The following is a 16877-nucleotide window of genomic DNA, read 5'->3' on the forward strand; positions in this document are numbered from 1 at the left end:
CTAAAACTGCCAGTAAATACCTGAACTGGTTTTTAATACATTTAATCAGTTTCTAATTTCAGTTTCAGATAAAAGTAAACACCAGAACTGGTTTTAAACCCAAAGTAAGTAACAATTACTTCAATCAACAACCCATACAAAAAGCCAACAGAGAGCCTCATTGCTTTAAAAGTCAGTCAAGTAGTCAAAGACTCACTCCAGAAAACTTACTGTTTTCACCTCTATATCCAATACATTGAACAAAAGACATATTCTCAGACTGATGTCAACCCATCTTGCTTCCATAACCCACAAAACTCCAAAACAAGCCTCTGATGCCTACATGTGGTCTTCAGTTTGCTTTGCTCAATGAGACTATGCCTCACCAGCAGAGCTCTACTTCATTAAGCAATAAATTTAGCTTTTTTTTTTAAGTCATATTTTGAGCGATGGTCTTATCCTTTGCCAATTCTGGAAGTCTCATTGTACCATTTTTGAACGCCCTCACTTGGCAGCATTCTCTGTGACTCTTAGACTAGTAGGTGCATTCTCTTTCTGCCTTGTTCCCAAATTCCATTTGTCCTTCAGTTTGCTTCCAGGTGAGTCTGTCTCAACAACAATCTGAGTTCTGATTTGCTTCATTGAGCTCTTGTTGCTAAATTAATTTGTTATCCTAGGATTTTGTAACCGTACAGGTCTTTATATAAAGTCATTAGTCCTAAGTCTTTGCATAGAGTAATTCAAGTTTTAGTTTTGGAAGTACATTCACCTGATCAATAATAAGACCTAATTTTTGTATAAAGTTCTTAGAACTTTTGGTTTGGGGGCACACCATTCAATGAATATTTTTGCCATTAGCCTGCTTGTTCTTTGGCTGCTTGCTTTGCTTTCTTTTATTTGACAATTTGTACAGAGTCTTGTCTCATGTGTTTTTGTTTTGTCTTGAATTGTTTTGTATCACTGAATGAATACAAAAGTGCTCTATAAAGAACAGATGGAAGCATAGGCCTAAGAAGTCTTCAGTCCTATTCACACTGCCCCAAAGACTAACGGTTGGAAGTCTGGTAGGCTGGCAACCAATTTATGCAAAAGTAATTAATCAAATTTTGCCTTAGATTCCCTACAAAACCTTCAAGAGGACATTCTCTGTCTTGTCAATACATGCATGAGTCACTTTGTATAGTACATAATACAAAATCAGTAATTGTCAGATTATTGATCATACAACTCTGTCCTAGCCTCTGCTTGCTTAAAGAACCCAAAACACTTCTCATGAGCACGTACTATTGATTAACTTTTATGTTACAGGTTTCTCTATACCAAAACCACAACCTCCTCCTGGAAGAATTTCTGCTTCCTATTTCTATTAAATGACAACCCTAATTTTTGGTGAGAATAACTGTGGCCATTATGGTGAACTTTGGACATGTAAAAATAAACAACACAGTTAAGAGGAGCTCTTTAAATATTGAGACAAATACCAAACACTCATTAGTTAGCTTCTTTACATAATAAACTGAGGCCTCAAAATAAAATGCTGACTCCAAAATGCAGTCTCTACATTTGACACTGTAACCTTCTGAAACCTGCCTTCCTTGCGTTTCTTTTCACTCAGTTTTATTTTTACCACTCAGTACATCCCTTCAGTTCCTTCTGCTCCTTCCCCTGACCTTCTACAAGCTACTTTTTCCTCAGGAATTTTCACAGGAAAGGAGTGGGCACACTGCCCAAATCTACTTAAAACTGCTAGATCAGAAGGCTATTCTACAGAAGTTGAATTTAAACCCCAGTCTTGAGCTGAGTGTTAAGGAATTTCTTTTAACCCAGAAAGATAAAAATTTGTTGCAGACTTGTTAAATATTTACTGTCCTGAACTATCAGTTCTGTTCCAACTAGTTCACTTAATTGTTAGACCTTCAGGTGGGAAAAAAAAAAATGGTTAAAAACAGTGGGATAAGAAAGACCAGGAGAATATTTAAGTAATCCAGCTGTTCATTAAAACATAATGATAATACATTTTAACAATTAAGTGACCTTTAGGGGGCAAGAAAAATAAAAAAAATTACAGAACGCTATTTTGGAAGACTTCCTCTTAAATATCAATTGGACAAATTTTCTAAATTATAAATAAAATAAAGATGAATCAACAGGAAACTTTAAAAATTGACTTCAGGAAACTTTCAGACATAAAATATGAATATGGAAGAAAAAACATATGAGGCTCAGATATAAAATATAGACTCAGAAAAAAAAGGTTGAATGAGAAATTGCCAATTTGGAAATCTCCAGTATATCACTGACTTTTCATAAGGGTTGGGTATTTAGCAAAATAGAAATCAAAACAAATTTGTGGCCCTTCAGATAAAAACAAGACCAAAATATCCTCTGTTCTCTATGAATCAGGAACCTATAGATAGGGAAGTCTATGGATATTGCAGGCAGAAGATCCACTGGAAGAACTGGTGTCCCAAGGCAGCTAAAAATACCTATAACATGTATAATTAAAAAAAAAAAAATGAAGAATCTTTGCACAAACTCTCCAAGGATATGGGCAGAAAAATTAGAGACAAGTTAATAGGAGGGCAGATCAATCCTTCCGAATTATCATAACTTTTTCTTTTTTATTAAAAAGAAAAGCCATGCTAAGTATTAAATCAACAACAGCAAAGATTCAGTGCCTTTTGTGGCCCATTGCTTGATCCAGTAACCAAGGCTTATCTTCCTTGCCTCAGAGCAGTTACGGCTTCATCTAATTACTTGAAGTATCTACAGACCATGCTCTAGGATCACCTTTAAATTTGATGGTACCACATACAGTACAATCACTATTGCTAACTGAAAACACCCAACATTTTTCTGTTAGTCTTAACTAACAAAATGTGGTATTTTCTTTTTGTATTACCACCTATCAGTGTGACACTTTCAATGCAGCAACTCTACTACCCTTACCCATTGAAGGAGAATTTCATGATTGTGTTTTTCCAGTTCAAGAAGGGACCATGCCCAGTACAAATATTTTGGACACTCTCACGTCAACTTACGACTTAATATTGTTTGGTTATAGTTCTTACCTTAAAAGTATAAAGAGACAATACTGGGCTGGATATGTAATAGTTGCTCCAGATCTTGAATCCAGGTCTTTCAATTTTGAGTTGTATATGCAGACTATTTATAATCCCAAATATGTAAATAGCACCACCTTAGTGAACATTTATTGAACACATGCTTTATTAACAGCATGGTAGATGCTCTAGACTTCAAAAAGTCAATGACAAAGTTCTTTCTAATAAGGCATTTATAATTTAATTAGTGAGAGGGGATAGGCACATTAAAATGTAAGACAATAAAATATAGCTCAGTAAGTGGCTCAGATTAAGACAGCAAAGAGAAGCACTAAAAGATGGTAATTAAGTGCAAGCGCTCTGAGTTGTGGCCTAGGTTGAGGTCAGCTCTACAATTTAAAGATACATGTGACCAGGAGTAAGTTTCTCAACTACTCTCAGCCTCAGTACTTCTCATTGGACAGAAAAATTAAAGATGAGAATAAAGAAGGAGTGGTAACATTACTTGTTTTATAGAACTGTAATGATCACTAATTTGAACAACGTAAGGAAAATGCTTAGTACAGTGCACGGCACAGAATAAGCAGGCAATAAACTGCTGTTATTGCTCTTCTAGACATTTCAGGTACGTAAATGTAGAAATTGGGAGAATCCTAGTCTACAGCACTGACCTAGTTCTGTGTAGCCAGGTAAGTATTTCTTCTAATCCATACAGCTCTCAGATCACCTAAATTGCTCTCTCGACAGAACATGGGATAGGGCAGATAACTTCCTCAGCTGTCTTTTTCCACATCATTTCCTTTAATTTTCAGCCCAAGCTGACAGACATCAGCCTTTCATTTTCTCAGTGAGGTCATGCATTTATCAGGTATGACTTGTCAGTTATAATCATCACAGATATTTGATCAAAGATGTTTTGTTTCAAAGTAGCTTAAATCACTATCAAATAATTTTGTGCAAATGGACATTCTCAAATAATGGGAATAAATGGTCCTCAAATATAATTAAGCAAACTAGAGTAAAATAATTCCTAATTGCCCTGTGTAGGCCCAATTTGAATGAGAAATTGTGAGAAACAGAGTACCTGTCTTAATGAACAGAGTATTATTATATGCTTCCCCTTCTATTATTTTTCAGCAACCTTCAGTTTAACTTAAAACTGGTACAGACTGATGTGCTCGCTAATAATTACATCTCCGCTGAAAGGAATGTGAAGAATTGAGTTTTTACTTTTATCTCACAAAGAGAATTTGAATCTCTTTCTAAAGTCTAAGGTCTTGCTGGGTTTTTAAGTGTATGAAAATGGTTAATAAACATGCTATGGGTGAAAACTGGGCTGAATTAATTCCAGAAAGTGAAGTACTTGACACTGAGGAGATGGAAGAGAAGAGAATAAATGTAAATAGTCCTAAAATATACGCTCAAGAAAGAAATAAGGCTTCTAAGAGAAGTCAAGTTTGTGTGAAGGAAAGTTTTTAGGGATTATGCTTCCTACTTTCCTATTATAGGCCAACCTTAATCTACTAACTACCTGTACACAGAAATGTACATAGAAATGGTGCCCTATCTCTCTGCTACCACAACCTTCTGCCATAGATGCTGTCTGCTGGAGTGTGCCCAGTGGCTAAATCTGTCCTCAAATATGTGCTCAAGAATGACATACAGAGTGCAGATTCCCTGGTCTAAACACAGGGATTCCAATTCAGTAGAACTGTAGTATGGCTCAGAAATGATTCTAACCCAGGTGTCTAAAACACCTAATTAGGCATCAATCACCAAGGCTACAGATATGCTGTAGCCCCATCTCTTCTCTGTGAGCCATGCAGCCTAAATCCTGCTAAAATTCCCAACTACCTCAGGGCTCTGGGCCTCAAAGAGATCTAGGAATCATCAGATATATTCAGGACTGGCTTAAAGGAACCAAGGCTCAGGAACATCGTGGTCACTATTTAAATCTGCTGTAGATTAAACGAGCTTTAGAAGACTGGCCTACTAGAAACAGACCCACAATGTAGAAATGCCACTGAGAAATGTATTGACATCTAAAACATTGACTCAAGTGAATCTTGAGACTATAATACACTTTAGCAAATGGGGAATGTTTCTATTTCTTTATAGACTACATAATTAGAAGGCATGAAATGATTAAATCATAAACTCCTGGGCTGCTATTGCCAAAGGGTACATTTAAAGGTATAATGCAGGGTCTTCTTAGTAAGGGGGATCTGTTTTTAGCCTAGGCCCTATAACAAGCTTACTGTATTACCACATGACAGAGTGAAAACCCTCTCCACCACCACAGCCCAGCAGAACTGAGAGGACAAGAGTGACAAGCACACACAGAGAGAGCCACAGAGCCATACAAGTGGAAAAAGAGCCTTTCCTGGGGAAACAAGTAACTGGTGGCTGATCATTTGACAGAGCATTAGGGGAAGGCAGCCTTGCTTGGTGTTGATAAGCAGCCTGTATTTAGAATGAACTTCAAATAACGTCTGACAACATGAAAAACATCCAGAAATAGTCATAGGGATCCTGACCCAAAGATGTGATCATCCCAGTACAGAGCAACGTGGGGCCAGGTGTGGCTTATGCAAGTCTAAATGACCAAGAAAAAAAACACTCATAACATACCAATATAGACACAAATCTATTGCACATGACAAGATATTTTCTCTAGGTTCTTACAGCAAACTGGGTGTTATTACTCAAATAAAACTTGCACAGTTATTATATACAGCCACGTCTAAATTAACGAAAAAATATTGTCATTCTCAACAAAAACTGGAAGTCCTAAGGTAGAGAAGCTAATATAAAGAACCTAGTTATTTTATAGATAGATATGTTGATAAAGTAGCTTCTGCCCGATTTTTATACTTTAAATTCAAATACTCATAGTGAGCAAAACAGGTGAGAAAATAACTAATGTCACTTAGATAACTCTATACTGTGTCTTAATATGAATTATACTTCCAGGGTGTGCTACATAGTTTAGAACTGGTTCATTAGAGCTTGCAAAAAGCATTTGTTAAATTTTGAGGAATTTTTGCAAGTTGATTGAAGTGATGGTAGCTTGAAATTGGCCATGGTAAAAGTATTTACACCATAAAAATTAGCAAATAATATATATCAGGCTCACCTCCTCCGTCCTCCCCAGCCACTTTTAAACATTTTACCAGCACACCACTGGTTAAACTTGCACTTCAATATTGCTTTTAAACTGAATTTAGTTAGCTTTTAATTCTCTCTTTTAAACCATGGTTTTTTAAATACACTAACACATTTTTGTGTGTTTGATTACAGCTTGATATAAATTGGTATTTTAAAGAATAAAGTTAATCTGTTAATTTAGCTATTCATTTCTCCAGCTAATTGCCTTCATGTTTGTTGTTTATTATAGGTCTTGTTTATTATTTATAATTGTACTCTGTTTCAGAGTTAAGGATTCTTCTGTTTAAATTTGTTTAAATTAATTTTGTTTATTTATTTTTTGAGACATGTTCTCACTCTGTTGCCCAGGCTGGAGTGCAGCGGTGCAATCACAGCTCACTGCAGCCTCAAACCCCTGGGCTCAAGCCATCCTCCCACTTCAGCCCCTACCCCCAAATAGCTGGGACTACAGGAGCTGTAGTTCTTTGTGGAGTTTTTTTTCTTCTTCTTTTTTCCCTTTTTGTAGAGATACAGTCTCACTATGTCGCTCAGGCTCATCTCAAACTTCTGGGCTCCAAGCAATTTTCCTGCCTCCACCTCCCAAAGTGTTGGAATTGCAGGCATGAGCCACTGCACCTGGCCTTAGTTTAATTTTAATACAAAATTATTTTTAAAATTTCATTATCCCTCACCTTACTGTCTCAGGCAATGTTTAAAATTTCCCCACACCTTTACCCAAATGAATAAAGCTGTTAACTTCTCAAAGAGAAGAGGGTGGAGGCGGTGACCTGCTGAAAAAGATTGCCTAATTGAAATTTCATTTAAAAGTTATTTTACTTTGCAGTTTTTCTCTACGCTTTTTCTAATTGAAATGTGAATTATTTAACTCATGTATGTTTCGAGATTTGAATACATTTGCATTTTATCTTTTGATTTTATAATGTATAGTATTTTTTGTTTTGGATTTGGTTGCTTTAATCTAAAATATTATAAAATGGCTTTGGATGCCACCTTTACTACTTAATGAGCTTCTCATCTCAATTTCAGATGGTTAGAGTTACAAGTCCAAACATGTTTAGGAGTCATTGTTGACTCAGTCAGCAAAAACTTTTTCTTTTCACTGACATTTCATAATGCCAACAGTTTACTAACTAGGGTAATCTCTTAAAATTTTTTTCCATTGTTTGTTTTCAACTCATTTTTTTTTAACCAAAAGCAGTAACTCTATCAATATTTATCTATCTGTCATCTGTTTTATCACAGCATTGATTGGTCTTTTCCAGTATTCATGTGTCTGGCAAAATGTAAGGAGCAGTGACATCTGCTGGTTAGACCTAAAGTCCCTTTCCATAATTTACATTGGAGTTCCCTACTCTGGTTTGCCAGTGGTTCTCAGTAACAAGTTAGAGAAGAAGAAAATCAAAACAATAGCCTTACAACACTTCAACTATCAACCTAACAAATGATTAAAAATAAAAAAGACAACAGAGTCTAGTAGATATTGTAAAACATATAGAAGACTGCAAGCAAGACTGGTTTTATTCTACCTCACCTCCTCCCTGCACCAGGTTCCCGAGCCCTCAGGGGAGAATTCATACTCCTTCATCACAGCATACATCATCTCTCCGTGCTACTTCACTTCATCATATTTTTCCCAGACCCTCACTCCCATTCCTCAACTATTCATTCCCATCCACACTCACTTTAATATATATTATTTTGTGTATGTACAGCATTTTAAATATTCATAAATAGTATCATGTTATAAATCTCATACTTTTTCCTGCTTACTTCAGTACAAATTTTAATGCTCTATTCATGCTACTCTATGTACTTTTGGTTCACTGTCTTTAGATGTTGCAAAGTATTCCAGAGCATGCTTTTCCCCAAATTTTTATGTATCCGTTCTTCTAGTGATGGACACCTAAATTGTCTCCAAATTCCTGCTACTATTACTCTATCAGTAAATATCTTTACATATTTCCTCTACTCCACAGAATGGCTGCTCCAATCTGCACTTCCAACAATAGGGCCTGGGTGTTCCCATTTACCCAAATCCTAGCTTTCATTTGGTATCATCTCCATATTCCACTTTTTGCCTGTTTAATGAGTATAAAGTGGTATTTCATCGTTGTTTGAATATTTATCTCATTATCAGTGAGACTTGATATCCCTTCAAAAATGTATTAGCCATTCAGGTTTCCTTTCTGTGAGTTGGCTATTAATATTCTTTGCCTGTTTTCTGACTGGTAACCAGGTTTTGGTTACTTGCAGGTTTCCTGTATGTTCTGTCTAGTAATCTTTTGTTGACTTTGACATTGTCAATATCTTCTACGAATCTGTTCACTTTGATTATAAAGTCCTTTGATAAATAGAAATACTTAATTTTGATGTAGTAATATGCATCAATTTTTTACTACATGGTTTATTTTGGAGAGTTTACTAAATGTTTCTTCACCTCAGTTCAGAAATATATTCTCCAGCACTTTCTTCTATTAGCTTTATAGTTTTAACTTTCATATTTAGTTCTTTGATCCATCTGGAGATTACTTCTATTATGGTATTTAGTAAAAATCCAGCTCTTTCTCCAAATAGTGAACTCGTTTTTCCAAACCCAACTATTAACCCATTTATTTCCTACCAGTTTATCATGCCACCTCTATTGACTACCAGGCTCCCATATACATATCAGTGTATTTAAACTGTTTAGTTCCACTGAGCTTTGCTCTTGTATCTGTGTAGAACCTCACCATTTTCATTGCTATGACTTTGTAGTGTGTATTGAGCCCCCTAATTTAGATCTCCTTCTTAAAAACTGACTTAAGGCCAGGCGCAGTGGCTCACACCTGTAATCCCAGTACTTCGAGAGGCCGAGGCAGACAGATAACCTGAAGTCAGGAGTTTGAGACCATCCTGGCCAACATGGTGAGACCCCATCTCTACTAAAAACACACAGAAAAATCAGCCAGGCATAGAGGCAGGCGCCTGTAATCTCAGCTACTTGGGAGGCTGAGGCAGGAGAATGGCTTGAACCCGGGAGGCGGAGGTTGCAGTGAGATGAGATCACACCATTGCATGCATTCCAGCCTGGGCAACTAGAGCAAGACTCCGTCTCAAAAAAAAAAAAAAAGAAAAAAGAAAAGAAAAAATAAAGAAAACCTGACTTAAATCAAAACAAGGCTTAATTCTTCCATATGAGTTGTAGAAGATACACAAAAAAAATCCTGTTGTAATTTCAATTATAATTGCACTGAGTTTGACTAATTTGTTGAGAATTAAATTCTCTACAACATTAAATCATACCATCTGTGATATTATATCTCTTTGGTTTATACAATTTTTTCTTAATGGTCTTTAACAGACCTTTGATTTTTTCTCCAGAAAGGTCTTTATATTTTGGTGGCTAATTACTAAAGATTTTTGTTTTGTTTTGCTATTGTGAATGGTATATATATTTTAAAACTTATATTTGCTAGCTGTAATCGCTGGTTTTAAGAAATGCTATTTATTTTTTAGATTGAAAAATGTTATTACATAATATGATATCTACAAAAGAATGCATGTAACATATATGCATGCTATTAAGCAGATTAATAAAATAAATACTCGTGAACCCACAAACCCGCTTAAATAATTGAAAATACCCATAACATTGAAGCTTCCTGTGTGTCCCTTCCTGATACATCCCCATTTCTCCTCTCCAGTAGTAAATACTACTTTACTTTTGCTTTTTTTAAATAGTTTTATCACATGTCTTTATATTCTTAACATATTGTTTAGTTTTGCTCATTTTGGACCTTTATAAAAAATGTTATCCTACTGTAAATAGTCTTTGGCAACTAGCTTTTTTCTAATCCACATTATGTTTTTAAAATTGATACATCTTGAGACATACAGCTTTTATAAATGTTCTTTCTTATTTTCATTAGTTTTTGTCTGTTTTTTCTTTTTTCTTTTTTTGTTTGTTTTTTTGAGACAGTCTCGCTCTGTCATCCAGGCTGGAGTGCAATGGTGCGATCTTGGCTCACTGTAACCTCCGCCTCCCAGGTTCAAGTGATTCTCCTGCCTCAGGCTCCGGAGTAGCTATAATTACAGGTGCCCACCACCATGCCCAGCTAATTTTTGTATTTTTAGTAGAGATGGGGTTTCACCATGTTGGTCAGGCTTGTCTTGAACTTCTGACCTCAAGCAATCCACACGCCTCAGCCTCCAAAGGTGCTGGGATTACAGGCATGAGCCAATGCACCTGGCCTATTTTTTCTTCTTAATTTGTACTTATCACTAATTTTCCTTCTTTCTTTTTTTCTAACATAAAACTTTTATGGCTATATTTTTTCTCTCTAAGTACCATTTTCATGATAGCATTTAATGTTCAATATGTATGTTTTCTTTCAAGCACTCAATTTGCAGTATTTTCCTATATCTGAGTTTAACTTAACCCATGAATTATTTTTGAATTGTGTGCTTAAATTTCCAAAATATGCTTTTTAAAATTAGCACTTTCTTATTAACTTTTAACTAAATTTTCCTGTGATGACAGAATGAGGTCAGTATGGATTCAATGCTTCGAAATTTGTGGAGACCTGCTTTGTGGCTTAATACGTGGTAAATTTTTGTACATACACCTTGCATGCTTAAGAGTAATGTGTTTTCTTTGTTACTTACACTATTCTATACATGTACCATAAAGCAAGCTTGTTAGCCTTAGGTTTCACATCTTCTCTACTGTTACTAATTTTCTGCTTACTTGACTTATCAATAGTTAGGAGAGCGGTGTTTCAGTGGATTTACTCATTTCTTCTTATGGTTCTATTGATCTTTATATATTTTGAGGCTATTTGTCACAAAAATTTACAATTTTTTTTTTCAAGAGACAGAGTCTCTCACTATGTTGCCCAGGTTGGATTCGAACTCCTGGGGTCAAGTGATCCTCCCACCACAGCCTTCCGAGTAGCTGGGATTACAGGAATGTGCTACCATACCTGACTAGAATTCTTGTATTTTCCTAGTGAAATAACTTTTTATTATTATGAACTTCTCTATTCTAAATAATTCTTACTGACAAAATATAGACACTTGTTTTCCTTCACTTAGTATGTGCCTGATATATCTTTTTCCATCCTTTTATTTTCAAATTAACACATTCTTATGTTTTAATACATCTCATAAGACATGGCTGGATGTTTAATTTTTGTACATAAGTGAGGCTGGGCCCAGGGGCTCACATCTTTAATCCCAGCACTTTGATAGTCACTTTGAGTTCAGGAAAAAAAAGCTGACATTTTGCCAGGAACCAGAATGCCTAATTCATCTTTCATTTCCACATTTCTTTTATAAAAAATAATTCTTAAAAATTCTATTTCCTCATTTCTATCTCATTCTATCTTGCATCAAATAGCATAAAATAGGTCAGAAATGTTTTCTCAATGAAATAAAAAGAAAAGGAAACATGACCCTAATTAATATACCTGGTTACAGTCTTCAGGAAAATCTAGTAAGAATTTATCATCATTTAACCTTCACTCACCTGAAATGGCTTCAGGAATGTTTCCTCCATTGCCAGTCTGCCATACTCAGTGAAAAGCTAGAAAAAAAATTACACACACACACACACACAGAGAGAGAGAGAGAGAGAGAACTTTAGCATCTGCAAAGTTTTAATTCTTGGCTTTCTTTCATTTACTTTTTCCCCTAGCTATAACAGAATATTATATTAAGAAGATTATAATAATCATTTTCAGGAAATAAGCATTGGACACCTTTTATATCTCAAATGTGGGTTAATTTTTTGTGGGAGACAAAAGGGAAGAAGGAAACATGCTAAATGACCTTTAGAAGCAGAACGTGTATAAATTAGACCAGAGAGCTGTAAACTACGTAGGATATATTTACAAAAGCTGTTGCCTGAGGAAATTTAATGGCACAATGGCTTGGATTACTACAAAAACATTAGGCATTTAGCTTAAGAAATGGAAAGTCCTTTTCTCTGTCTTTTTTCTTTTTCTTTTCTTTTCTTTTCTTTTTTTTTTTTTTTTTTGGAGACAGGGTCTCACTTTGTCACCCAGGCTGGAGTGCAGTGGCATGATCTCTGCTCACTGCAGCCTTGACCTCCTGGGCTCAAGTGATCCACCAACTTCAGCCTACTGAGTAGCTGGGACTACAGGCACGCGCCACCATGCCTGCCTGGCTAATTTTTGTATTTTTGGTAGAGATAGGGTTTCACCATGTGGCCCAGGCTGGTCTCAAACTCCTGGGCTCAAGCAATCTACCTGCCTCAGCCTCCTAAACTGCTGGGATTACAGGCATGAGCCACTACACCTGGCCCTGGAGAATCTTGAAATGAATTCGAAAGAGGAGAAGAAACATACACTGTGCCCAGAGCATAACAAAACCTGGAGAGTTGTGCTCCTTAGTGCTAATCCTGGGAACGTTCTCAGTCCTGTCACCATTTGTAAACCAAATTTCTCCTTCTTTGTTTCTGCTCCTTTTGGAGCACTGATTGCTCTGTAGTTTTCCTGAGGCTAGATTGAGCCTTATCACCTCAGTTGTGTTTTTTTTTTAATGTCTGTGACTTGCAGTGTGACTCTTTTCCTAAAAAATATACTAAATTTGACGTCAAATTAGGGAGAAAGGTAGTTACTTATTGATATGGTTAGGCTGTGTGTCCCCACCAAAATCTCATCTTAAATTATAATCTCCGTAATCCCCACGTGTCAAGGGTGAGACCAGGTGAAGGTAAGTGAAACATGGAGGCTGTTTCCTGACGCTGTTCTCGTGATAGTGAGTGAGTTCTCACAGATCTGATGGTTTTATAAGGGGCTCCTCCCACTTCGCTTGGCACTTCTCCTTCCTGCTGCCTTGTGGAGAAAGTGCCTTGCTTCCCCTTTGCCTTCGGCCATGATTGTAAGTTTCCTGAGGCCTTTCCAGTCATGCTGAACTGTGAGTCAATTAAACTTCTTTCCTTTATAAATTAATCAGTCTGGGGCAGTAATTACCAGGCACCTAATTGGGTCAATAGTTCCTGTGTAAACAGCAGAATCAGAATCTGATTATGTTTTGAAATCATTCCCCAGAATTCTGCTATATATATTCCAAAGACTACCAGATACACAGAAAAGAAAATATTGTTACCTGGAGGTGCTGAAGATCATCCTCCTGGACATTTTGGGATAAGTTATATACCTTGATAAAGAAATACAATCACAATGATAAGATAATTGGCATCATCCTAAGCATCATTCCCTACTTTTAAAAATATCAGTTATCACAAAAATGAAATTTCTTATATACTTGCTTACATGATGATATTTGTAAGACCTTGAGAGAGAAGTAAAAGAAGCTTGAGAGACAATAAGGAATGTTCAGTGACTATAAAATGGTTCCAGAAATACAGTAGCCACCTGCTCTGGAGACAGAATATTAAAATTATTTTATGAACCTAAAGAATGAGTCAAAAAAACTCATTCTTCCAAGCAAGACAAAATAATAGCAATCTAAATCTCAGCAAGCCATATGGAAAATTTTGTTTTGAAAAATCATGTTGGCCGGGCACAGTGGCTCATGCCTGTAATCCCAGCACTTTGGGAGGCCGAGGCAGGCGGATCACAAGGTCAGCAGATCGAGATCATCCTGGCTAACACGGTGAAACCCCGTCTCCACTAAAAATACAAAAAATTAGCCGGGCGTGGTGGCGGGCGCCTGTAGTCCCAGCTGCTCGGCAGGCTGAGGCAGGAGAATGGTGTGAACCTGGGAGGCCGAGCTTTGCAGTGAGCAGAGACCACGCCACTGCACTCCAGCCTGGGCGACAGAGTGAGACTCATCTCAAAAAAAAAAAAAAAAAAGAAAAAAAAAGAAAAGAAAAGAAAAATCATGTTGACTTCTTCACAATTAATCATTTTATTTATGCCTGAACAGAGTTTCATCACACGGAAGTTAGGTTCTGAATATCATGCTCACAGCCTTATACATATGCATTGCTGCTTCATGAACAGATCACAGCATTAAGATGACATTTTTTGAGGGGAATAAATATCATTAACTTCAAAGGAAAGTCAAGGAGGCTCATATGTTTATGTAGTGATATAAAAAGAATACTTTGTATAGTTATTTAAATAACATCATTTCTCACATAATAAAAAATAGTTATTACTAAGGAGTTAGCAGATTTTTCTATGAAAATATTCAATGTATTCAGGTCAAATATAAATAATGAGTAATACTGAAAAGGCAAAGTCAATCTGGTTTAAATAGGCTTGTATAAATATGGCTTACCCTGTGAATTATGAATAAATTAGATTAAGTCGGTATTTTAAAGGCTTATACAATGTATGTATTCAAAATATCATGTTGTACATGATAAATATATACTTTTATTTGTCAATTGAAAGAAAAGTTAATTTTTAAAAGTTGATTAAATAGGTTATAACCATAACTGTTTTTATGACTTTTAAAGTCTTTTATTTAATAAATTCAGTCTTCCCTTCCTCCTCCTGTTTACCCTGTCATGTTTGTCCTAACCATATATGATGCCCCTGTTGCTGGTTCACTAGCTCCATTCTCTATGCTTGCTTATAATTTCATCCTTGACTCACTCATCCTAACTACTTTGCCTTTTCTGCATTTTTAAGCTATCTTACTTTTTTTTATTGATCTGCCCTGTTCCTTGGCCACTCTCTCTTTTTGCTTTTGCCAATGGATTGAAAATATCTAAAAATAGTCTTAAAATCTTTTATGCTATGGGTTCTATGGTTCTAATAAAACTCTACAAGGATATTCAGGACAATTTAGAAAGCCCACAATAACCTCAAAAATAAGACTTTTAAAAAAGTGAAAGAAAAAAGGAAAGGAAAGAAAGATAAATTTTATATACAAGATATTTACTTTCCTAAATGTACATTAAGGTGTTTTTAAAAGCTATGAACACATGTAAACGTTTTTACATTTAGAAATGTTTCTACTGGCTATGTAGAACAAAATTTATATTTATAAATCCTGTTTCATTAAACACAACTTATAATAGATGGTCTCAATGTACACTCATACAAGATTTATGTTACTGAGTTTATTGTAGGCTTTAAACAACAACAACAAAAATCCCAATAAGATAATATGACCTTTTCTAACCAAAGCAGTCAATCTGAAAGTTTGTCAGTAATTAGACTACAATAACAAAAACAATTCTACTCTTACAGAAATCACAAGAACTGGCATGCTAATTGAGTCAAATAATATATATGATTCCCAATTTCTGTTTATCTCATTATCACATGTATATAGAAACATATATACTCATAATTTTTAGTTAAAGAAACATCATCAAAATGGATTTATTTTATTTCATACCTGTATTGAGCTGATCATTGTGCTAAGGGCAAATACTGTGGCTGAATCTCTCAAAGTTGACTGACTATCAAAGGTTCCCTGAGTATCCATCAATAACACTGCAACCTACAGGCAAGAAGAGTACATTAGTGATATTTTATAGAACATCTAGGTCATTAGGGTTACCATAACATTAATATCATAAGAACTAAAGCAAACCATTATTAATGAATACTATTTTAGATAATTTCTTACACATACCATGAATGCCACAGAAAATAAAAATATTGACTGCTGATTACTATTATAAGTAATTTTTACTAGTAATCCAACATTACAGAAACTTTATATAGCAGTGAAACAAAATACAGATGTTACTTGCTGATCTGCTGTTCTATCATCGTTATAATTTTACCTACCCTGATCACAAGAAAAGGAAACAAAGATCGTGCTATAGGATGCTACCCCACTTTAAGCTTCACATCAAATGATCAAAATTAATTTTCAAAAGTGCAACTTCAAGGATCCTAAAAAGTAGTAACTGTTATAAGTGAAAACTCAATTTTATTTAGGAAGTTAGCATCATACCTTTTTACCATCAGGTTTATTGATAAGGAAGACTTCACTCCATATCTGAATTCCTGTGGTCTCTCGTTCAGATCCACCTCTCCATGAGAAACCAGTCAATGGTTCATTGTAATCTCCAACCCAATCAACTGATTCCTATAAAATAATAAAGTCTATGATATGGAACTTGATATGTGTGTATAGTTTTTTTCCCATTCATCCATTCTGATTCTTATCCCTCTCCAATTCTAGTTAAAAGGAAACAACATATGCACATCTATTGCATCGATACAATCACTTTATTCATCCAAAAAATAATTACAGAGGAGTAACCATCTGCCACATTTTTGATATGTCCTGGGGATATAAAAATGAAAAGATACCATTGCAGACCAGAGGAAATTCACAGCCTAACAGTGAGACAGACATGCAAACAAACCATTATGATGCAATAAATGCATGCCAAAATGGAAGTATATATAATGCATAAATGGTAGCATAAAAAAGAAATAACCCTTGGTCAGGCAAGACCACATAGGATGTTTGAGCTAAGACTTGAAAAATATTTAGGAATTTTCCAGGGGAGCAAATTTGGAGAAGGCATTCCAGAAAGGAAGGCAGGCAGGCAGGCAGAAAGGAAGGAAGTGGAGAGCATATTATGCTTTGGTTTTGGGGGAGGAGGAAGCAAGTAGCAGGAAAAGTCTGGACAGATGGCCAGATTCTGAAAGGCCTTGTAAGGTGCTTAAGGGAGTCAGATTTTATCCTGCAGGCAATGGAAAGTTATGAAGAAGCAGAGATGAA

At 35.6% G+C, this 16877-nt stretch overlaps 1 protein-coding gene across 4 annotated transcripts in view; it reads right to left on the reverse strand.

The window, feature by feature from the left end:
* ATL1 (atlastin GTPase 1) overlaps nt 1–16877 on the reverse strand; it is a 100340-nt gene that overhangs the window by 25903 nt on the left and 57560 nt on the right. For all 4 annotated transcript variants that reach the window (XM_011956893.1, XM_011956891.1, XM_011956892.1 and 1 more), the window contains 4 exons: nt 16098–16232; nt 15531–15635; nt 13320–13370; nt 11716–11772 (listed from right to left, as the gene is read on the reverse strand). In XM_011956893.1, coding sequence (XP_011812283.1) covers nt 11716–11772; nt 13320–13370; nt 15531–15635; nt 16098–16232 — 348 coding nt within the window. The remainder of the gene's footprint in view (nt 1–11715; nt 11773–13319; nt 13371–15530; nt 15636–16097; nt 16233–16877) is intronic.

Source organism: Colobus angolensis, unplaced genomic scaffold (genome assembly GCF_000951035.1).
Source record: "Colobus angolensis palliatus isolate OR3802 unplaced genomic scaffold, Cang.pa_1.0 Scaffold428, whole genome shotgun sequence".
Lineage (NCBI taxonomy): Eukaryota > Metazoa > Chordata > Mammalia > Primates > Cercopithecidae > Colobus > Colobus angolensis.